This window comes from Balaenoptera physalus (genome assembly GCF_965194825.1).
Source record: "Balaenoptera physalus genome assembly, chromosome: 13".
Classification (NCBI taxonomy): Eukaryota; Metazoa; Chordata; class Mammalia; order Artiodactyla; family Balaenopteridae; genus Balaenoptera; species Balaenoptera physalus.
The window spans coordinates 8,809,216-8,834,531 of NC_138892.1; the positions used below are offsets into that span (position 1 = coordinate 8,809,216).

The window sequence follows — 25,316 nt, forward strand, 5'->3', positions numbered from 1 at the left end:
TCTAGGAAGCTTCTCTGATATAAGTAAACAGAGTTGATTACTCTGCCATATGACTTCTTCAGGACGGAGTATTGAACTTAGTGTAGCCTCTGGAGTCAGACAGACCTGGAATCTAATCCAAATTATGTTGTTTGCCAGCTATGTAAACAAATGGGAAAAATACCTATCTTGCATGGTTTCTTTCCCAGTCTGCTCTTAAAATACCAGAATCTATAAAATCCTGTTATAAATTTGGTAAGTCAGATTCAGTCTAAGGTAGAAATATCCTAAACTTAAAGAAGCAAAAGACTGTCTAAATCATCTCATTTAATTCTCTTTAGTGTAAAGCAGTCAATAGATCACTTTATTCTTTGTAGGCAAAGACTAAGTTTACTTGTTACCTTTGGTAACAATAAAGGGAATGTTACAGCTAAAATGTTGGCTTCCTGATTCAATACATATTTTTTATTTGTAGTAGTTAATAGAGATACATGGGCACTTAAATCCATAGCTATAACTTTTAAATCCTAGAGTTTATTCATTTTTATTGTTTTATTATATTTAAATATACAAAAAAAGTACAGAGAATAAGATTACAAACACCCAACTGCTCAGTTTTATTATAAACTTTACTATAGTTGCTTAGATTTTGCTTACTTAAAAAAAAAAAAAATCCAAGCCTATAGCTACATAATCTCTATAATTAGTAAGCCAACATGAACTCATTTAGACTATCAACCTAAATTATACTAAATTTAAACTGAGAAATAGCTGTGGAATTGAAATTAAGAATTCTAATCCATCCTCACTGAGAAACATGTATAATGGAAGATTATATCAGTGTTTATTAGAGACTTACCCAGGAATGCTGGGTTTTGCCTCCCAATTCATATGTCTTTTTTTTTTTTTTTTTTTTGGCCACATTGTGCAGCATGTGGGATCTTAGTTCCCCGACCAGGGATTGAACCCGCACCCCCTGCATTGGAAGCGTGCAGTCTTAACCACTGGACTGTCAGGGAAGTCCCTAATATGTCCTTTTATGGGATCTACTTCCTCATCTCTGGGCCCTGCCATCAAAGAACTCAAGACCCAATGGAAATCAGTCCATAGGCGGGGTTGGGCTAATCAGATTCTCTTTCTTTTAGAGAATTTGAGGGTCAAGATGCAGATATTCTAGTCTATCCTCTACATCAACACCAGCTATCATAAGAAAGCAAACCATAGGGACTTCCCTGGTGGCGCAGTGGTTAAGAATCCGCCTGCCAATGCAGGGGACACGGGTTCGAGCCCTGGTCTGGGAAGATCCCACATGCCGTGGAGCAACTAAGCCCATGCGCCACAACTACTGAGCCTGCGTTCTAGATCCCACAAGCCACAACTACTGAGCCCACGTGCCACAACTACTGAAGCCTGTGCGCCTAGAGCCTGTGCTCTGCAACAAGAGAAGCCAGCGCAATGAAAAGCCCGCGCACCGCAACGAAGAGTAGCCCCCACCTGCTGCAACCAGAGAAACCTCGCATGCAGCAACGAAGACCCAACGCAGCCAAAATATAAATTAATTAATTAATTTTAAAAGATGCACTTAAAAAAAAGAAAGCAAACCATAAAGTAAAATGCACATATCTCTTCCATTCTTTAAAAATCTGTTGCCTATTATAGAAGGGTGCAGAGGGATGGATTGGGAGTTTGGGATTAGCAGATGTAGACTATTATATAGAAAATGGATAAACAACAAGGTCCTACTGTATAGCACACAAACTATACTCAGTATTCTGTGATAAACCATAATGGAAAAGAATATGAAAAAGAATACGTGTGTGTGTGTGTATCTGAATCATTTTGCTGCACAGTAGAAATTAACACAACATTGTAAATCAACTATACTTCAATAAAATAAAATCTAAAAAAAAAAATCTGTTGACTATTATTAAAACTCCTTAGCCTAAAATAACCTGGTCTCTGCCATTACCTCCTCTTCAACCTAGCACCCAACACTCATATCACTGTGTTGTGGATTAAAGATGACCCTAAATTTTCTGCCAGTCCTCTCAATGAGAGGTGGGATCTGTTTTTCCTTCCTTTGAATCTAGAGTGGCCCTATGACTTGCTTTAATTCAACAGAATGCAGAGGGAGTAAAGCTGTGTGACTTTTGAGCCTGGACCTTAACATAACTGCAGCTTTTGCATGCTGGGAATGTTCCCTCTTGGGAGTCCAGTCTCCATGCTGTGAGAAACCCAAGCCAGGTAGAGAGGTCATATGTAGGAGACCCTTGACGCTCGGGTCAACAGCCTTAAGCTAAGCTCCCAGCTGACAGCCAATGTTGACTGCCAGCTATGTGAGTGACCCACTTTGGACATTTCTGGCCAGTTGGGCCTCCAGATGATGGCAGCCCTTGCTGACACCACTTTGGAGCAGAAGAACTGCCCTACTGAGCCCAACCAACTACAGTCATGAGAGTTAATAATAAGTTGTGGTGGTGGTGGTGGTGGTGGTGGGATGGGTGTGTGTGTGTGTGTGTTTTAATGTATATAACTTTTATTTTTAAGAACAGGTTTAGGTTAACAGAATTAAATAATTAACTGAATGATTACAAAGGTATATCTTTTTTAAACAATATCTTAATTACAAAAAATAAAACAGAAGGGACAATATAAATAAATAGCTACAATACAAAATATGTCAGTAAATCCACACTAGAATGGAAACGCCCCAGTAACATAGAGTCCCACTACGGAATAGCTAGCCCAGGCACTAAGAAACTGATCACTGCATTCAGAAAGTCAAAGCCACAATGTCAGATAAAATAGTACCTGTTCTTAGATTAATGTGACAGCATAAGCACAAAAATACTAAATAAATTAAGTTACGTAAGTCTCTCTCTAAGAGAATCGTGCCAATGAAGTTCATGCTCCCAGCTTTGGATTTCTGATATGGCATCAAAGACTTTTTTACAGAACATAATTTTCATACTTAACTTCTGAAAATGTATAACAATAAGACAGATTCATGGGTAACTGTGTTAATTCTATTCAAGTTTCTCTCTCACAGACCCAGCAGGGAAATTAAATAAGTCCTGAAGTAGTCCTTGGGAAAAATATAAGGAATAGTCACTGTGCCTCCAAAGGATATATTCAGGGGCTTCTGAAGTTTTACATTAATAATAACTCCGTCAACTTGCTGTCCTTCAGCATTTACAATAGAAGCTTTCACTAAAATAGCAGAACTCTGTTTGAGAAAGTGATTAGGTCACACAAAATTATACTTAGTGACCATTCAGGGAAAAAAAGCTAGTTCTAAACTAACGTGAAATTTAACATTCTTTTTTCCTGCTTCCACTTAAAATTCTTGCGGCTCCAATAATCAAAAGAAAGAAAAATCACAGTTCACTGAGGCAGCTCTGTGTGTCAGCACCCAGCACGGTTCCTGGCACGTAATAGATGCTCAATAAGTATTTGCAGAATTAATGAGAAGAAAAGAGGAGGGGGGAAAGGGAGGTTAAAAAAAAATAAGCAAGGAAAAATGGAAAGAACACTTGTACGTAACTATAGATTCATCTATGGCCATCCTACAGCCAACTGTTAGAAACCATCCTCTGCTTTTTATCTTTCTAGTACAGACACAGTCTTCTAAACTCAAGAGATTGAAGTGTACATCTCCTAACTCTTGAAGAATATATAATCCCCAGTCCATCTCTGAATTTAAACAAACATCTCTCTCCAAAAAAAAAAAAAAGCTATGGAAGATGTTGCAAAGTTTCAGAGAATATTTCTTCAAAAGGAGCATCAAAATTCTCCGGGAAGACTTCCTTTGTCAATCCAGTCCGACCATAAGCACCCCTCATTTCTGTTTGTACAACACTTACACGGGTATTTTTAAAAACTGCATTGACCCTTTCATTCACTTATTAGCTTTCTTAGCACCTTCTCTACAAATGCAATTCCAAAACTTCCCCTTAAAAGGAAATCTAAACTCGTCATTTCAAGTCCTCAATCGTGCACTCTAAACTCTCCAAATAACGATGACTTCTATTCCAGAGGCTACATGAAGAAAAGCTGAACCCCACTTTCTTTCTTTCCTCCTCTAAATATCTCTCCACCACCAGACAGGAGTCAGAGGAGCAGGGTTCAGGCCTGAGCTCAGGCACCACCACAGCAGCAAAGGCCAGCCTCACTGATCCCCGGGGCTTCCTTCCAGCTCACAAGCCTGGTGAACCTCTTCCATAAACACACTCTGCCTTCCTCCACTCATTTCTTTCCTCTTTTCTCAAACATGCATGGGCCTCCTCCATTAAAAAAATCTTTCACTTGAACTAGTAATGCCTCCTTCTCACTTCATTTACGTCTAAATTTCCTACAACTGGATAGTAGACTATAGCCACAATTCTTACTTTTTTCTTTATCATTTCATTTCTTTTTAACCCATAAAATTAGTTTCTCATCCTCTTACTCTTGCAGACCATTAATAAATTCCTTTTAAAAACTTTCTTATTATGGGGACTTCCCTGGTGGTCCAGTGGTTAAGACTCCGTGCTCCCATTGCAGGGGGCGCAGGTTCGATCCCTGGTTGGGGAACTAAGATCCTATGTGCCGTGCAGAGGGGCCAAAAAAAAACCTTTCTTATTATGGAAAATTTCAAGTACATACAAAGTAAATACAAATGAACCCCTACGTACCCATCACCAAGCTTCAACAGTCATCAACATTCTGTCATTCTTGTTTCAGCCATACTTCCATCCATTCTCCATCCCTATTTAATTATATTATTTTACAGTTTTCACAGGGCAATTGTACCTGGAAAGTTGTAATTTTTATTGTAAATGTAAATTATAGAATTATAATTTTGACAAATGGATATACCTGTATAACTCACACCCCTATCGGACATAGAACGCCTCCATCCCTCCAGAACATTTTCTTGCGTCCCTTCTCTTTAATTAATTCTTCAAAAAACAAATCCAGATGCATTTTCTCAGTTACCAATCTCCTTGGCTTCTTAGCAGCATCTGACAGTACTGATTCTACCTTTTTCTTGAAATTTGCCTCTTGATTTTATGAAGCAACAGTATTCCAGTTCATCCTCAAGTCATGTCAGCTTTACTGCCAAAATACACCTCAAGTCTGTCTTCCTCCACATCAGTGCAGGACGCTAATCCATCTTCTCTCTCACCTGAGTGACTGACTACGACTGTCTTCTTTCTCACTGGTCTCCCTGCTCCCACTCTTGCCTCTCTCCAACCCATTCTCCACACAGCAGCCAGAGCGATCTTTTAAAAATGCAATCATATCACGCTACTCCCTAACATAACAGCCTTTAATGGCCTTCCTTGACTAACCTAAGCTTGTCCTCCCAGTCACCCTATATTACATTATTTTATTTTCCTCATGGTATTGACCATAATCCACAATTACTGTCTTTATTTACATTTGTTTCTCCCACTGAAACATAACCACCTCGAGAGTAAGAAGCCCGTCTTTTCTTTTCTTTCTTTTTTTTTTTTTAAAGTAGAGGGAAGGATTTATTTATTTATTTATTTATTTATTTGGCTGTGTTGGGTCTTCGTTTCACGTGAGGCCTTTCTCTAGTTGCAGCAAGCGGGGGCCACTCTTCATCGCGGTGCGGGGTCCACTCTTCATCGCGGTGCCCGGGCCTTTCACTGTCGCGGCCTCTCTTATTGCAGAGCACAGGCTCCAAACGCGCAGGCTCAGTAGCTGTGGCTCACGGGTCTAGTTGCTCCGTGGCATGTGGGATCTTCCCAGACCAGGGCTCGAACCCGTGTCCCCTGCATTGGCAGGCAGATTCTCAACCACTGCGCCACCAGGGAAGCCCCCCGTCTTTTCTATTTATTGTTGTGTATCCCCTAATAGCACATATTCAAGAATTATTTATTTTTTTAAAAATGGATACACTTCAGTATCGTTTTGTAGAAAAGTCCCCACTTTTTCTCAAAACCAGTTACCTTTCCTAACTTCTTTCTGTTAACAGAAAACCACAAATTATGTTACCATAGTACTATGATAAATTCCTGCATTAACATCAAATCATTCCGAATATAATAAGATTTTAAACAAAGAGAAGCAGAAGAAAGAAAAAAGTCATAAAAAACATAAACTAAGACTGATGAAAACAAAGTTATAATGTAATTTTTAAGAACAAAGCATCGGGCTTCCCCGGTGGCGCAGTGGTTAAGAATCCGCCTGCCAATGCAGGGGACACGGGTTCGAGCCCTGGTCTGGGGAGATCCCTCATGCCGCAGACAACTAAGCCCATGCACCACAACTACTGAGCCTGCGCTCTAGATCCCACGAGCCACAATGACTGAGCCTGCGAGCCACAACTACTGAATCCTGCGCCTAGAGCCTGTGCTCTGCAACAAGAGAAGCCACCACAGTGAGAAGCCCGTGCACCTCAACGAAGAGTAGTCCCCACTCGCTGCAACTAGAGAAAGCCTGCACCCAGCAACAAAGACCCATTGCAGCCAAAAATAAAAAAAGAACAAGGCATCTACTTACTATAAGTATAAAAGGAATATTCTTTTATTCTTTAGTCTAACTGATTCTAAACTGATAAAATATTCAATAACTGAAAATCAAGAAATGCAGTCCTTCCTCCCCTGCTCCCAGAAAGAAGGTAGAAACTGAATCTCTGGTACAATTAAATATTCTACATTGGTCTAGTTACATGCTTGTCAAGCAACCTTCCAGTTACAACCTAGCTTTCCAGGGAGAGAATGTACTAACCAGAAGATCCAAGAATCCAGTCTTCCTTAACACTGTAGTTCATTATAAATTAATTAATTAGGGTCTTGGGGAAGGGTCTGTGCATACTATAGAAATCCTGGGGTTTGTGTATTTTGGGTGACCTGGGTGTGTGTTTGGGGGAGATTCCTAGAGTGTGTCCAGATGTCACATATTCTGACTCTCCCTAAATCAGATTCAGGATCTAGATGAGTCTGATCAAAGTCTATAGGCTTCTTCTTTGGCTACAGAAAGAAGGAAGAGATCTGGTGAGGGGGAAAAAAACAAACAAGAAGACAGGATGACATCTGTCCTTCTACCTAACACATGGACTGCAGTGAGGGGGCATTCAGAAAGAAGCTGAAGCATCTTTCACAAGGGACCCTGAGACTCAGGGCACAAACCGTGCTTCTCTGAAGCCCAGCCCACAAAGCCCAACAGAGCAGAGAAGGGGGTGGCCTCTCTAAAACTTGGTGAAGTGTTTGTGTGAGGCCAACAGGCAGTGAGGACTGATCTGATGGGAACCCACAGATATTTTTTTCTGTCTTTTTTGTTTTTTAAATAATTTATTGATGTGAAATCCACATAACAGAAAATGAACCATTTTAAGGTGAACAATCCAGGGGCATCTGGTGTATTTACAATGTCATACAACCACCACCTCTATTGAGTTCCAAAACATTTTCATCACCCCGAACAGAAACCCCACACCCATTAAGCAGTCACTCCTCATTCCCCTTCCCCTCAGCCAATCCCTGGCAGCCACCAGTCTGTGTTCTGTTCACAGATTTATCTATTCTACATATTTCATATAAATGGAATCATACAATATGTGACCTTTTGTGCCTGGCTTCTTCCAATTAGCATGATGCTTTGGAGGTTCCCGGTGACATCTGACCCCTCTCCACTTTTGCTCTGATGAAAGAATAAGCTTTCCCACAGAGAGTACCAGTAGCAGTGGCAGAAGAAAAGGGACAGCCCTCAGGAGGGTTCAGAGCAGATAACATGCTGGGCGCTGCCCAGGACACAGTGTGAGATACCCTCAGAGCTCCCAGGAAGGGACTAGAGACAATTTTGACAGGAGAAAGAGGGATGTGAAAGTGATACCGAGGGTTCCATATGACCAGGAAGAGAAACAGCCAAGGAGACTCTGGACATGAGGCCAGATATAGACAGATATAGATAAACACATACATAACTACTTATACACAGGTGACAATGATAGCACTCATTTAAGCTTTAGCTTGAAAAACCAAACCAATTACCATTTAAAAATTTATAATTAAAAGTGTCTAAAAAATTATCAGTGATACCTCTGTGTAGCAGAAATAAGGGACAGACTTTTACCTTTTACCTTATACACTTCTGATTTGTTTTAATTTTTAAAATAAGTACATACAACTTGCATAATAAAACCTTAAAGTAGTCTACAAATGAATCATAAATTTTTCTATGAGTTCAGATAAATTTGTTTTAAATTTGTCACCGAGTGCAACAAAAATGGATATTGAGAAGAAAAAAAATCCTCTGAATCTTAGGTTAGGTTCTAATTTAAATCAATCAAATTTCCAAATTCACCTAAAACATAACACTCACTCTACTCAATCACTGCTCCTGTTGTTTAATTTCTGCTCAAATTATTTGCACCTTCAGTAATTCACTGACCTTGGAACTGCTTTCTTCCGATACTTCTCCCTCATTGGTCTGCATGGGAACAGACTCTGTGCAAAACTCTGCAGAAACACACAAATACTGCCTGAAAGAGGTAAGAAGAGAAAAAAAACACATAAGGAATTCAGTGTGAAAATTTGTTTTCTCAGACTATACTGAAATTCTGTCACTGAGACCATAGATGCTGTGAAGCAATGACCTTACGTAATGTGTGTGTGCGCATGTGCACGTGTGTGTGTGTGCATGTGTGTGTATGTGTATATACACATGCATCCTAGATAAGAAAGGAGGGAGAGAGGTAGGGAGAGAGTTTTCCCCACGTTAGGGGAGAATAATTAGGACAGGTTTCAGACACTGGAATATTAAACAGTTCTAGATGTCTTTCCTCTTTTTGACTTTTGGCAGAGGTAATAGTGAAAATCTTCAGCAATTCATGCAGTACAAACACTGACCTGTCAGAAAAGAGGCCGACCTAAGTAAACTAGGGGACCAGTTGTTATGCTGTAGCAGGTCATACCGTCTGGCTATTAGGCTAGGCTACTGAAAGTATCTGGGTTTCTTGGGTTTATAATTTATGTTCAACATTTATGGTATTTTATAACTGAAATTAAGGTGTACTCTAATGGTTGATCCCACCTTTTTACTTTAAGAAAATCTGCTTAATAAAATAAATGTCAGTTAATTTATTTTTATATGAGAACAGACTATTCATAGGGCAAGACAATAAAAAGTAATTTTTCCTCTAAGAAGATGAGTCCAATAAAAGTGTTAAAATTTTATGAATTAAAATGTACCAAAAAGAAACTACTAAAAGTTTATGCAACATTCAAATTAATTCATTAAGTACGTAATTATTAAGGAATAAGTACTCAAACTGATACAAAACAAATCTCCATTACAATACAGGTATGAATATTTCAAAGCCTTTCAAATATTTCAAAGGGCTCATAGCTACAAAATATGAAAGCTAAAAAGATGTTTGACAGTGAATCCTTTTGGTGTGCAGAGAAATCTTTATGAATACAGCAGGTCTGGGGACCTCGCAATCTGGTTCTGGTGCAGGCTTCTCAATAACCAAGACCTAAGGCCAAAAAGGTATTGAACATTTCTGGAAATCTGTTTCCTTACCTGTTGGGTGGGAAAGGGTATCGAAATACCTACTGTGCTCACCTAATAAGGATTTTTGGGAACCAATGTGTATTTATGTAATGAAATGTAAAATTGGTACAGTGGAAGCCCCTTAACCAACACCAATTCACTCACTCCACGTGAACCGACACTGTCCATTCCCTCTGTAAAATACACAGCTGATGCTCACAGCAAGTGAAACAGGCTTTCTCTAGTTGGTTTTGTCCCTCACCTGTTTATGACAGTTGTGCAGAAGCAGAATTACTCTTTCTATAAAAACTAAATTGACAGCACTGGAAAAACTCGATAACATAACTAGGAAGATCTGGTATACAAATTGCTTCACAAATGTCTTTTAAGTTCTCACTCTGCTTTACTGAAATAGAGATTGTATTTCATAGATGATACATTACAGACATAGCTGACCAGGAAAGACACCCCCATTATTTCTGTGCCGCTTTCGTTTGAATGCGCTGGAAAGAGGAACGCTTCTTCCCCTCTCCTGAGGTTTCACTCCTGGCTCCACTCCATCCACACATTCCTCCCCAGTGGAGGCGCAGGATCTTATCTGAATGGTGAGTCCAGAAGGAGAAACAAGGCATGTGAGCTCAGCCCCTTCTGTCTCTTCCCTTCGGAAGCCAGCTGTCCCCCAGGAGCAAGCATTGTGCTCCACTCTCATACCCATCAATACAGGTCCCTCACGGTTACCTGTGACACGTAAGTCTGCTGAATTCTGCGCTTCACTGTTAAGACTCTTGCCCGTAGATGTAAGCTGCATTCTCCAAAACAGCTTTATTAGTAATAAAGATGATAGTTTGGTCTCCCAAATGCCCTACTCCTCTATTTCTCAATGGTATAGAACTCAGCCTAGGGAAAAAGTGCTATTTATTAGGTCTCTCAAAGACCTAAATCTGGCACATGAGACTATAGTCTTGATTAATAGACATGAAGCAAAATTTGGGGAGAAAAATACACGTGAAATTTCTGAGGCTTCTGTTGGGCCCAGGACTTTGGGCCTTGGTCTTTTGTGAGAGGCAAAGTGCTTTGACCTTATAGAGGTTTACATTAGTCCACATGAGTTTTTACAGTTATATACTAGCTTTTAACTACTGAGGCCAAATTAGAAGTTTATAAAGCATAGAGGGGCTTCCCTGGTGGAGCAGTGGTTAAGAATCTGCCTGCCAATGCAGGGGACACGGGTTCGAGCCCTGGTCCGGGAAGATCCCACATGCCATGGAGCAACTAAGCCCCTGCGCCACAACTACTGAGCCTGCGCTCTAGGGCCCACGAGCCACAACTACTGAACCCATGTGCCACAACTACTGAAGTCCGCACGCCTAGAGCCCATGCTCCACGACAAGAGAAGCCACCGCAGTGAGAAGCCCACGCACTGCAACGAGGCGTAGCCCCCGCTCGCCTCAACTAGAGAAAAGCCCGCACACAGCAACGAAGACCCAACACAGCCAAAAAAAAAAAAAAGACAATTTTATAAAGCATAGGCCACACTGTATTTTGACCTTAGTGTAACTGTAGTTATGGCAACTCCGTCTTCAGGTATGTGGCTGTTTCTATAGAGACAAGGCTGCATGCACCAGGCAGAGAAGCCTGAGCAAAGGCTTGGGGGCTTCGCCGGCCTCAGCAAAGCAACAAGCCACAGTCAGTCGTGGTGGCAGCAGTGGTGGTGGTGGTACTGAAAGCTCATCTAAATGTCAGCTGTGCAAGTGGCCTCAGCATACATCAGCCACTCTGGCCTAGCAAGCAAATGCCAGTTATGCTGGCCTCAGCAAAGGCAATAGGGCATTATCAGGCTTGGGTGGCTTCAAAGTACAGAAGGCTGCTGCCTGACCTTGAATTATGCAGGCACAGCTTTTCCTAAGCAGGCATGGCTGAGGCAATGATTAGACTTTAGGGAAAAGAGACTTTCTTCATACAGACCTTTTAGATATTTAGCGAGTGTAACAATTATTTGCTGTACATAAGCTGCAAGGCAGCTGAATTTCAAACAGTACATGTGCTATAAAACCAATGAAGTTCTATGTTTAAATTGTTTGTTCTAGGCTTATATAGGCAATTCAAAGGGGAAATGGAAATTGAGAGGTTTCTCACTAAATGTCATACTGATGTCCTTTATTTAATTTGCTCTCTCTTTTTTTTTTTTTTTTTTTGGTTGATTTTGAACTATCCTTAATGTTTTTCAATGTGTTTCTTGAGAAAGCCTCTAAGACATTCTTGTTTGAAGTCATGGCTATAGTTGTGTCTAATGGTCTAAATCAGTTTTACTGCCCTTTTGACAAAAAGGAAGGTGAATAAAGCAGGTGACCGATAGTCTTGACCTGGCACAGTGCTTCAGCACACACAGGACAGGCCTCAGCAGACATTAATGAGCAAATATGAGTAATGTCATGCAGCCTCTGTGCTCGATCTTCTCTAAAGAAGTTGGCAAATATGTTAATATTTTCAAAGTCCTCCAGGATCCAGCCCTCACCTGTCTCTCCAGCATCATCGGCCAAGGCCTTTTTGATCACTTTGTTCCAGCCATAGTGAACTACTTACAGCTTCCCAAATATGCCAGATTGTTTCAGGTTTCCATGTTTTTATTCATATTACTCCCTTGGCCTTTCCTCTCCCTACTTCTCATTCGAGACTCAGCTTTTATAAAGTAATTCCTGTCCCATCTCTAGGCAGAACTGGTGATTCCTTCCTCAGTGTTCCCAGTGGATCTTGTTTGAATTTTATTATAAGATCTGTAACACTGTATTGGGTTTATTTACTTACATTAATGCCTCTCCTATTAGATTATCAACCCTTTGATACCAGACACTATTTCTCATTAATCTCTGTATTAACAGATTACGTAAAACTGTGTACCCAGCATTTAATAAGTATCCAATAAATTTCTATGTAAGAATGACTGAATTAATCAACTCAAGTCTTTTTTGTTTAAATTGCAATAGGTATTTATTCAATAAATATTTACTGGGTCCTCACCACATGCCAGATGGTGCTGGGCTAGTGTGGTGTAGTAGAATGAGCTTTGGCTTTGAAGGAGCAGAACCATTATTCTTTGTCATTTCTTGGCTGTATAATCTTGAGCAAGTTACTTAACTTTCTAATCTTCATTATTTTCATCTATAAAACTGGTCAGGAGGAGGTGCTACAAGAATTAAGTTAAATAATAGGACTTCCCTGGTGGCGCAGTGGTTAAGAATCCACCTGCCAATGCAAGGGACAAAGATTCAAGCCCTGGTCCGGGAAGATCCCACATGCTGCGGAGCAATTAAGCCTGTGCACCACAACTACTGAGCCTGCGCTCTAGAGCCTGCAAGCCACAACTACTGAGCCCATGTGTCACAACTACTGAAGCCCGTGCACCTAGAGCCCGTGCTCCGCAACAAGAGAAGCCACCGCAACGAGAAGCCCGAGCACCACAACAGAGTAGCCCCCGCTTGACGCAACTAGAGAAAGCCTGCGTGCAGCAGTGAAGACCCAATGCAGCCAAAAATAAAAAAATATAAATGAATTAATTAATAATAATAATATATGTATAGCACTGAGCAAGGTGTCCAGAAGCAGCCAATAGGCACTACAAAAACCGTTCCTTTCCAAGAATTCTCAAAGGGTTTACAGACTAGTAAAGGAGACAGATACAAATAACTCTTAAAATAACGAATGCTTCATTGCTGTAACAACAACGTGTGCTCTTAGAACACAGATGAAAAAGAAATTCTGCCAGGAGATTACAAGAAGGAAGAGTAAATAGTTGCATTCCTCTCCCCTCTTCCAAAATCTAAGCAAAGAGAAGAGCATCCATTAAGGCACAAAGCTGTGAAAAATAACTTCATGTCTGGGGAACAGAACATGGTCTGGTAAGGTTTACAGATAGGGGTTTACTAAAAAAGAAGCCAGAAACATTGTTTGGGATTAGGTTTTGGAGGGGTTTGTAGGATGACATCTGCAGTGACCGGGAGCCACGAGAGCTGTTTAAGCAAAGGTGCGACGTGAGCAAATCTATCGTTAGACGCTGGCTCTGGCAGCGCGTGGACTACAGACCGGAGGGGGCAGGGCCCGGAGGCAGAGAAGCGAGGCTACACTCACGTAAAACTGTGAAACTGCTAAATCTAAGAACAAATTCTAGCTTCATAAAAGGATGAGGCACCAAATGTCAGTATCAAACGAAATACAGGTGTTTTTAAAGGGACCTAGTGAAGTGGAAATGCAAAAGGGCTGGTGTGATGGCCACTTTAAATACCCTTCTGTAAGAACTCTGGAAAGAAGCATTAATGTCAAAACGTACTTTTCTTCTTTTTAAGATGAAGACTCTCTCATTTCACTGCCAATACGCGGTGGAAATAGATTTTAAAAACTTACCTTTGACAGTATCCTGGGGCAACACAAGCCCGTGAAGATGAGTCTAGACTACATTCAGTGCAAAAACCAAAACCCTGAAAAGAGAAGAAAATAACAATGAGCCTCATGCTCACAGCAAGATGCCATGGTACAAATCCAGGCTTCTCCACCTACCAGCTATTGACGCTTAGGCCAGTGGCCTAACAGCTCAAGCCTCAGCTTCCTCATTCAACATTGGGAACAATAACAGCACCTTCCTCATAGGGTTCTTTGGAAGTTTAAATGAAATATGTGTAAAACACTTAACACAGGGCAGGGCACCAGCCACATGCTCTATAAAGGTGAATGGTTTTTAAGAATGTTAACTGAAATACTTTCTGAAGAAACATGACAACCGATGTTAAACCTTTATTATTTATTTAACTTATTTGTTCTACCAAAAAATACCAAATTGCTTTTTCAACTTCTCCATTTGACATGAGGCTGTCTCATAATCACTGTAGATTCAATACATCCCAAACTGCACTCTTCATCCCCTGCGCCCCTGTACCACCCCCAGACCCCATTCTCCTGTCTCCACTGTCTCAATCAAGGGTATAACTGGGACTTCCCTGGCGGTTCACTGGTTAAGACTCTGTGCTTCCATTGCAGGGGGCACGATTTCGATCCCTGGTCAGGGAACTAAGATCTGGCATGCCGTGCAGCACGGCCAAAAAAAATAAGGAGAGGGTATCGTCCTCCACCCAGGTGCTTGGGTCAGAGCCTCAGAGTCACCCTGGGTTTCTCACCCCACCCCAGTCCTCTCACAGTCCTTCAGCAAGTCCTGTCATTCCTGCTTTCACAGTATGGATCTCAGATCCACCCATAACTCTTCATTTTCATTGTTATCATCATTCCTTACTTGTGGAGGCCTCTTAGCTGGTGTTCCTGGGCCTACTCCTGCGCCTCCCCAATCCGTTTCTAATTAATTGCTGGAATGGCCTCTTCAAAATCAAATCAGATGATAGCAAGTTGCTAATAAGTGCAGTGAAAATGTTATTTCATGATGGAATGTTTCTCTCTTTATATATATGTGAAATATATACTCATATATATACAAATATATATGAAATGACAGCCATTTATTAGACATTTAGAGATCCCAGGCCAGTCCCTTCATTTTATAATGGCAGGAACAAATGCTAGAAGGATATTCTGCTCAACATGCTACACTGTTGTCAGAAAGAGGTCACTATTTGGAAGCGGGCCCCCTAGTTGATTTCAACTGGCCCCCTAGGTGATTTCACAATCAACTTAATGTTTCTGTCCAAGAAAGCACATTCCACTTCCCATGGCTACGGATTATAAATTATAGCTTTAGTCCTACATTTGAGGTAGTGTTTTACTGACTCTCGAAAGCATCTTGCTGCCCTCTTATCTATCATCATCTCTACCTTAGCTTATTTTTTTAAGTGTTTGAATAAATAAATCTCAGATGGAATGGTGCTGTGATATTAGTGACATTTTAATTATTATCTTTACCCTTCTATCATACACACTGTTATCCCAGCAACCTTCCTTTCTAAAAAGCCAATTTCACCTTTGAGCATACCACTGCCAAAATTCAGTCAATACCTACCCACTACCCTCAGGGTTAAATTCAAGATCTCTCTAGACCCATCGTCACTTCACATTCTAGTCACATAGACTGCACAGGGTTTCCTTGCTCACTAACATCTCTGAGGGCCCTGTGCCTAATTCCCTTCTACTCCTCTTTTTTTTTTTTTTTATAAGGGGTGCTACTTATTTATTTATTTTTGGCCGCATCGGGTCTTAGTTGCGGCATGTGGGATCTTTGTTGAGGCGCGAGGGCTTCTCTCTAGTTGTGGCGCACGGGCTCTCTAGTTGAGGCACGTGAGCTCAGTAGTTGCGGCATGCGGGCTTAGTTGCCCTGTGGCACGTGGGATCTTAGTTCCCCGAACAGGGATCCAACCCACGTCCCCTGCATTGGAAGGTGAATTCTTTACCACTGGACCACCAGGGAAGTCCCCCTTCTACTCTCTTTTAAGATCTGCCTCAGCTGTTAGCTCCTGACAGTTTCCTGTACCCTTCTTGGTTGCACTAAGTGTCCCTCCAAATACCATATAATACTGGTAATATCCATGGGTCTGTTTTCTTCACACAACAGAACTCCTTGACAACAAGGACTATCTATGTCTTACATTAACTTTGAATTTGGTATCGGGTAGGAGTTCAATAAACATAAGCTGAACTGAATCTTGACGTGATCCCAATAACTCAGTACTACAGTGTGGACGCTTCCACATTGCACTGGGGAAAGCTGAAGAAGCTAGTTGCAACTTCCAAGATGGGCCTGGCCCTCACAGAGGATGTAAACCTTGTGGTTACGTGTGACGCTCAGCACCTCAGAGAAAGATAGGATTCTTAAATTTTTTCTCAACTGCAGACTATCAAGATAAGACCGACTAATTTTCAGTTCTCTATTGTGGTTAGTTCCTGCCCCGGCTAAACATTCTTCTCCAGGCTTATCAGTAGTCTAAGTAGTCTAAATTCTATACCAACTTCATAAAGTAGCCCATTATTACATATCTTGCTAACAGACAAGCTTAGGACACTGGCCAGCTCTGTCCTTTGCCTGCTTGGCAGTTGGTCCCGGACGCTTGCCGGTGGTCAGTGACAGAAAAGGAGTTAAAACAGAGGAGAGGCGGGCGGGGGAAACTGGGCAGTTTCCCAAGTACTCTGGAAACCAGTTTTTACAGAACAGCTTCATTACGTTCTCTGCAGGGCTGTAAACCTCTGTATCAGATGCACTCATATTCAAAATAAACAAAATTTAATTCTAAAATCAACATTTAAAATTATCTAGTTGAAGTTATCTACAGCACTGTTTTCCTTCTAAGGTATGAGTAATGGCAAATTCCTTCCAAACATCATTTTGAAATGTTCAGAACTACACTGCAATCCTTCCATCTGACGATGTGTAGCCATGGCAGTAAACTATTTGAACTGCTCCAGTTTTCTCTATTCTCTTGCAGAATAACCAGATTGGTCTTGAAATTCACACTGGGGGGTGGGAAGGTTCAGTGGGTCTTGTACTAAATCAATTCCCAGGCCCTGCAAAACTTCAAGTAGGCTTCAAGAGCTCCTCCACAGTTAAGTATGGAACTAAACTCACAGATGTAATTAGAACTGAAATCTTTCATAGGGAATATGGCAGGTTGAAAGAATTACAAAGTCAATAAACTTGAAAGAATTACAAAGTCAATAAACTATATTTACTAATAACACCTCTGATACGATAAAGTTTTAATTTTCAAACTTGGTTGTTTAGCATGATTCTTTTAAATTTAATTTCAATTCTCATTTCAAAAAAATTCAAGCAATATGGATAAAGCCCTTGACCATGGTCCTCTCTCTCCCTGCCCTGGTCTTCCCAGGACTCACCACTGTTATCTGTTTGACAACCATCATGATTCCTGAGATGCAGATTATTAAGAATATACCTGTAAACTTTTAATTGAATCACAAATAACACTGAAAACCCTGACTGTCTACCTTGTTGTCAAGCAAGATGTCCGGAAGAGATGCCTTAAGTGAGGCAGCAGATGTGAGGGTGGAGCAAAACACCAGCAAAGAAGCCCAGGAAGGTCTTCCCAGGAGGCAAGCATAGACCAGGAGATTCAGGGCAGATGGGAGGGTACCACACATCCAGCTCTATAAGTGGGGCACCCAGCCCAAGTGGGCAAAAAGGAACCTATTTAATTAACATCAATGATAAACTCAAAAGTCTAAGGAGCACAGGTGGAGGCTGTTCTGCTACAGGTCGATGGGTTTATTTAGCCACCAAAACCCGAGGGTTGTTATTGTTCCAAGATCTGGGAATGCTACCTTTGCAGTTTCCAATCACTACTACTTCAGTTCAATGCTTTGGAATTTCTGTAAAAATGTTCAAGTCTGCCCACTCCTAAAAACATCCCCTTTAATCCTAAAATTTCCTCCAGCTTTTGCGCCCTCCATCCCCTCTTTCCTCTCCTAGTCAAGCTCTTAAAAAAGAAGTTTTTGGGACTTCCCTGGTGGCTCAGTGGTTGAGAATCCGCCTGCCAATGGAGGGGACATGGGTTCGAGCCCTGGTCCGGGAGGATCCCACATGCCGCGGAGCAACTAAGCCCGTGCGCCACAACTACTGAGCCTGCACTCTAGAGTCCGCAAGCCACAACTACTGAGCCCGCGTGCCACAACTACTGAAGCTCACGCACCTAGAGCCCATGCTCCGCAACAAGAGAAGCCACTGCAATGAGAAGCCCGTGCACCGCAACGAAGAGTAGCCCCTGCTCGCCGCAACTAGAGAAAGCCTGAGCAGCAACAAAGACCCAACGCAGCCAAAAATAAATAAATAAATAAATAAATAAATAAATAAATAAATTTTTTAAAAAAGAAGAAGCTTTTACTTGTGGTGTCAGTGTCCTTATCTCTCATGCACTTGCTAAGCATCAAAATTTGGTTTCTTTCCCTGTCACTCTCTGTTGTCAAATACAGTGGATATCATTGAATTTTTTGCTTTAACCTCTCTTTGGCATTTAAAAATTGGAATGACCTGAAACCCTTGTCATTTGGGAGCTCCTTTCCTATCTTGATGTTAAGGATACTGCAGATCCCGTCGCTAGGCCAGGGGCACCTTGCTTTAGTTCCTGGTCCCTTGGCTGTGTCTGGGTCCCCGTCTCCCTAGGTTTGCAGCCAGCCCAAGGCCCCTGTCAACACTGTTGATGTTCAGGTTCTCACCATGGGCAGAGTGCTGCTGGGTGAGGAGCTGCTGCCTCTGTACATGGAGGGTTGGAGGACAGGGGTTGTGGTAAAGGACTCCAACTCAATTCCTGTCTTCAAGGATTGGGCCTAGTTCTGATGCTCAAACTGATATGGAACATATTTAGTCCCTTTATCCCACAGAAGGGGCCAAATGCATCAGTTTTGCTCTCTTGACTTAGACCACTTCCTTCCAGTCTCTTTTGCTGGACAGTCTTTCTCTACTTGTCCTTTCATTATTGGTACGTTCCTCGGGAATTCATCCTCCCTTTCTCTTTTTATTATAAACCAGGGGTCCCCAACCCCCAGGCTGAGGACTGGTACCGGTCCTTGGCCTGTTAGGAACCGGGCCGAACAGCAGGAGGTGAGCGGCGGGCGAGCGAGCGAAGCTTCATCTGCCACTCCCCATCGCTCCCCATCGCTCGCATCACCACCTGAGCCAGCCCCCTACACCAGTCCGTGGAAAAACTGTCTTGCACGAAACCGGTCCCTGGTGCCAAAAAGGCAGGGGACCGCTGTTATAAACTCATGTCCTTATTCTCTCCCACAGATTTAACTACTAGCTATATCTTGATGACTCCCAAATCTCTCTCTAGGGCTCTCCTTTCTTACAATCTTCAAAGCCATCTATATAGCTTCCTAATGTCAGTGGACTTCTCTACCCCATGTTCCACAGGTCCCTAAAACGCAATGTAATGACACAAAATAATCTGCCTCTCTAGAGAACACTAGCGTCCCACTCAAATAAAAACGCAACGTAATGACACAAAATAATCCGCCTCTCTAGAGAACACTAGCGTCCCACGCAAATAAAAATCTGGGACCATCATCAGCATCTTGCTCTCACCAAACTCTGTCAATTCTAATCCCCAAATATTTCAACAGGTACTTGCTTCCCTACTCCTACTGTCACTGCCTTAGTTCCAGCATAGTTTCTCACCAGATTTATTCCATTTGTTTTTTAATTGATTTTTTTACCCTCAAGACCCACCCCACCCCCACTGCCATTAGAATTACTGTTGTAAAGTGCAAAACCACAGTGCCTTTGCAATGTCTCTCATCCATCTTCAAGATGAAATCTAATTCCCACTGCGTGGTATACAAGGCCCAGGATCCATTCACCTCTCAGCTTCATTTCACAAAACCACACTGCTTTCAATTTCCCTTAAGCACCACATGGTTTCATGTGCCTGTGACTCTGTACATGCTGTTTCCCCTTGGACTCCTTCCCACTCACAGGGCAAATTTCTTCTCAATTTTCAAGATGCAAGAAAAGGGAAACCTTTCCTATGAAGTTTGTCTTGATTCCTCTCTTTCGCTACAGGTGCTCTGGATGGGTCCCTCCTCTGGGTTAGCAACCGTACTTGTATATTTTTCCACTAGGCTTGTTTATGTCGTGTATACTACAAAGTCATAAGCTACCTGAAGGCAGAAATGGCTAAGTCTTTTTATCACAGTATCACCATCATTTAAAACAGTGCTAGTCCAAAGGATATTCCAATAAGCTCTTATGAAATAAAAACATACATTTTTGGGGAAAAAGAAAATCAACTCAATACAATATTCTTGGTTTACTCAAATAAGGACTCTGCTTATCACTTATAACAATATATCCAGGGGGACTTCCCTGGTGGCACAGTGGATAAGAGTCTGCGCTCCCAGTGCAGGGGGGGCGTGTTTGATCCCTGGTCAGGGAACTAGGTCCCAAATGCATGCTGCAACTAAGGAGCTGGCGAGCCGCAACTAACGAGTCCACCTGCCGCAACTAAGACCTCACGCAACCAAATAAATAAATATTTAAAAGCAAACAAACAACAACAAAAAACCAATACATCCAAGGCCACATTACAGATTCCATTCATTCATTCATTCATTCATTCAGTGAATGAGCCACCTGCCAGTTATCATGCTCTGTTCTAGAAACACCATGGTGAAGTAATACTAGGCTCTCGGGGCAGTGTGCTACTTGCATGGACCCACAGACTTCCAGGGAGAAGCTGTGAAGAAACTCTGGGACTGAGAGCAGGACCCTGGCACAAAGATGTTAAATTTATTGTATCTTGTAAGTCAGGGAGGGTTGCCTAATAAAAAATAAACTCGGTCTGAAGCAGGGATGATGAAAAAGGCACGTGCTTCACCTTCAACCACTAATCCAGTTTGGTCAAATGGAACTAACGCCCTCTCACTTAGTCCAGGACAACTTGTCAATTCTTTAACAGAAAGTAAAACTACCCTCTGAAGACCTACACACACTGCAAGTCACTTGGAGATGGGGGCGGGATGGTAGGGAATAATGACTGCCAGCTACAAGAACAGCAAAGGCAGCTATTGGAACAGCAGATTCAACTCAACCAGCTTTCCTGATGCTTACGAAATGCCCAGCACTATGCTCAGCGTTTTCGGAGCAAGGGCCTCTGGCCAGGTTTTACTGCAATCATTGGCCACATAAGAGTCAAACAGATTAACATGCTCAGCTTTTGTACCCAATTCACTGACAATCTAGGATCAAAAAGCCTTTATTCTTTTTCCATATTGTATATTTTATGTAGGTTTTAAAAAAATCAAATAGCTATTTTTATGAAGGTTCTTCACAAAATTTCAAATGCATATTGGTTTTCCATTAAACCAGTAAGTAAGGGAAATTTTAATATTGATATTGAAGATAATAATAATATGAATAACCGTTAACTATTTATGCTGTGCTCAGCAATATACATCGTGGACATCTCAAAAAACTCTCATTTAAGATATGCTCCCTGTCCTCAGAGGTCTTAACACTGTTGATAAGTGTTGATAAGAAAACTAGCACTCCAAGCAATTCCACAAAAACTAAGCACTAAGCTATGTGGCACAGAAGTTTTGAGGATGCAGAGAAAACGGTGGGCTAGGCAATCTGTGCAGCCTTCAGAGAGAAACTAAGATTCGTGCTGGAATTGACGGGATCTAAAGCAGTGATTCTCAAACTTTTTCGGCTCAGGGTCTCTTTACATTCTTAAAAATTATTAAGGACTCCCAAAAGCTTTTGTTTAGGTGGGTTGTAACTATCAATATTTACCACATTAAAAATTAAAACTATGAAAAATTTAAAATATTTATTCATAAATATTTAAACATACAAATAAATGATTATGTGTTAACATTTTTAAATTAAAAATCATATTTTAAAGGATAAAAAATTTGAGAAGAGTGCCATTTTTTAACATTTTTGCAAGTGACTTTAATATTTTGCAAATATCAGACAACAGTTGTATCCTAACATCTGCTTTTGCATTCAACCTTTTGCAGTACCGCATGCCATGCAGCCTCTGGAAAACTCCACTTACATTCAGGAATGAGTTTAAAAGGCATATATCATCTTAATGTCATTAAATAGTTGTGATTTCATGGACCCCCCTGAAAGGGTCTAGATGGGGGGTGAGGAGGGATCCATGGACCACACTTTGGGGAATCATTAATTTTAAAAGAGAAAGAAAATGGTATAAGCAAGGGCTGGGCAGGAAGGAAATGTGTGGCTCGAGAGCCATAACTTCCAAGTACGCAATGCTTATCCCTAAAATCTCGGCTACAACCAGGCTCACCTCCATCGTGAGCCTCAGAGACAGAAATGGCAGGGCAAGGTGGGGACAAGAAGCCTCCACCTCACCCCATGGTGCGTCTGTGCCTGTGGAAGAGGCTCTGCTGCCCCCAGCAACATTCCCTGGAGGTCACGTCAGGCTTTCCTCTCTGGCGCCTACACTGTGCTCTCCTCCTAGAAGCTGTAAATGGCTCACAAGAAACTGCCTTGCCGGGCCTTCCCAAGGCTGTGTTTACTAACTACTAAATCATCTCCCTGCTACAGTCTCAAATTCTTCAGACATTTCTTGATCTGGCTGTCTTAAAAAGCACATTTAACATCAGCCACGTAGCCAGTTTTTCCTTGCCAATAATCATGGGAGTTTGCTATTCGGTTCCTGTGCATCTTGCGACTGTAAAAACAGTTCCCGGAGCATCATATGTCATGGATCTAGTTGCCATAAACTGAAAACATTTTCTTCATATTTTGTGGCACAAACTAAAAGCATTCTGGATGTGATTTGCATACAGTCCATCTCTGGCCAAAAAAAGAGGGTTAAATATATGGATAGACGGAGAAAGGGGGGTGGCCATTACCATCGTTAAACTGTTTTATCATCAGTGTTCGATAGTGTATAACTATGGTAAAATTCTAAATTAAAAAATAACATTTTAAAATTATCCTGCAATAAGTACAGTTGTTCATTTTATGTAGCAAGCTTTAAGTTGTCTAACAGTTATTTTATAGCTGAGAGAAGCACAGATGAAAACAGAAGCTTCTTTTTTGGTCTTTTAAATAAAAAATATAAAAAATAAAAGCAATCATGAATCTATATAGTTTTCAGTCTTTTTTATTTTATTTTTTTAGTAAACATATTTATTAAGGCCTCTTTACAGAAGAGAATGGATCATTTTGAAGTCAAAGTGAAACTAAAACTTTAAAAGAGATTTCTGGTTCTGGGCATGGTAAACTAGGTAATTCAGACCAACCATCCTATCTTGCTAAAAACAGCCCAGAAAATCGGGACAAAATATAAAAAAATATCTTAAAGGCAGAGAAGCACTAATAAGTTAATTAAGAATTACCATACACAAAAATCAATTCCAGGTGAACTATCTGCCCCGAAGTGAAAGATAAAGCTTTTGGAAAACAATGTAGGATAATGTTTCCATTACCTAGGCATAGGGAAGGAGCTCTTAAACAGGAAACAAAAGGTATCTATTATCAAAAAACAGACAAATATAATGATACCAAAATTCAGCTTTTGTTCACCAAAAGACACCCTCAGGAAAACAAAAAAGCAGGTCATATAAAACCAATAAAGGGGGGCTTCCCTGGTGGCGCAGTGGTTGAGAATCTGCCTGCCAACACAGGGGACACGGGTTCGAGCACTGGTCTGGGAAGATCCCACATGCCGCGGAGCAACTAGGCCCGTGAGCCACAATTACTGAGCCTGCGCGTCTGGAGCCTGTGCTCCGCAACAAGAGAGGCCGCGATAGTGAGAGGCCGGCGCACCGCGATGAGGAGTGGCCCCCGCTTGCTGCAACTAGAGAAAGCCCTCGCACAGAAACGAAGACCCACCACAGCCATAAATAAATAAATAAATTAATTAATTAATTTAAAAAAAATTTAAAAAAAAAACCAATAAAGGGCTCATATTCAAAATAATAAAGAGTTCTAAAATGAAATATAAGACAGATAACAATAGGAAAATGGGCAAGAGGCAAGATGAGGCAAATCACCAAATAAACTACATTATCTAAATGGCCAATAAACATATGAAAAGGTGTCTAGCCTCAATAGTAAGAAAAATACAAAAGAAAATCATAATGATATAACATTATATACCAGAATAGCTAAAAAATTTAAAGTCTGATAATAACAAGTGTGGCCAAGGATATGGAACAACCCGAAAAATCATGTACTACTTGTGTGAATGTAAACTGTTATATCCACTTTGGAATACAGTTTGGCATTATTCTTCTAAAGTTAAAGACAGACATACTCCATGATCCAGCAACCGCACTCCCAGGTATATACCCCAAAGAATTCATGCACATGGGCACCAAAAGATATACAGAAATATTCAGAGCAGCACTATTATAATAGCCCCCAAATGGGAACAACCCAAATATTCTCAATAGTAGAATGGATAAATATATTCTGGCGTATTCATAAAATGGAATACCATACAGAAATGAAAATCAAGAAACAACAGCCATACACAGCAACATGGATGGCTCTCACAAACATAATGACCACAAACAAAAGAATATATAGCATGTGACTGTTCAAAATCAGCCGAAACTATAATGTTTAGAGGTACATAGGAAGGAAAGAAAGAAGTCAGAAGAGTGGTTACCTGTAGGTGGGAGTGGGGGGGGGGGTCACTAGAAAAGTCACTAAAAAGAGCTGCTGGGTCCCTCCCTGCAATGTCCTATTCTTTGACCTCAGAGGTGGTTATTTTAAAATAACTAAGTTTTACATTTGTATTTTATGCACTTTTCTGGTTGTGTGATATACTTCACAATAAAAAAGAATGAAAGCAAAACAAAAATAAAATTAATACAAAGGAAAAAGTGGTATCTTTGGTATAACTTTTAGATGACAGAACCCCAATTCCTTAGCTGGCATCCTGGCCCTTCATTATCCAGCCCTGTCTTTCTAGTCTCATCTCTTGCCACCCACCTTTCTTCACAAGTAGTACAAGGAGTCTGCCACACTTGTTCTCAACCCTGTGCTTTCTTTACCTTTACTCGTGATATTTCTTTGTCTAGAAAACCATGTAGACAAAATCCAATCATCATTCTGCAAGGCTAAGTACAAACTGTCATTCAAGACACAGCCTGGGTGTCATCTCCAGTGAGACACCTTCTCAGGAGACACAGATTCTAGAGCCACACTGCCTGGTTCAAATTCCAGATTTGCCAATTACTGGGCATGTGACCTTGGTCAAGTTACCAACCTTAGTTTTGCAGCTTCCTCATCTGTAAAAAGGGGTAAAAATACTACCTGCCTCACCAGGTTCTTGTAATGATTAAATGAGCAAATATATGCAAAGTGTTTGGAACATGCCTGGGAGAGAGTAAACGTTAGGTATTAG

At 41.1% G+C, this 25,316-nt stretch overlaps 1 protein-coding gene across 12 annotated transcripts in view; it reads right to left on the bottom strand.

Annotated features, from left to right (window-relative positions):
• TNRC6B (trinucleotide repeat containing adaptor 6B) overlaps positions 1 to 25,316 on the bottom strand; it is a 261,503-nt gene that overhangs the window by 181,216 nt on the left and 54,971 nt on the right. For 10 of the 12 annotated variants that reach the window (XR_014252491.1, XR_014252492.1, XM_082420570.1 and 7 more), the window contains exons 2-3: positions 13,882 to 13,955; positions 8,380 to 8,470 (exon numbers count right to left, since the gene is read on the bottom strand). Coding sequence is in view for 10 of the 12 variants with exons in the window: in XM_082420570.1 (XP_082276696.1) it covers positions 8,380 to 8,424 (45 nt within the window). In the remaining 2 variants the exon portion in view is untranslated. The remainder of the gene's footprint in view (positions 1 to 8,379; positions 8,471 to 13,881; positions 13,956 to 25,316) is intronic. The other 2 variants (XM_082420575.1, XM_082420574.1) reach the window with 1 other exon arrangement.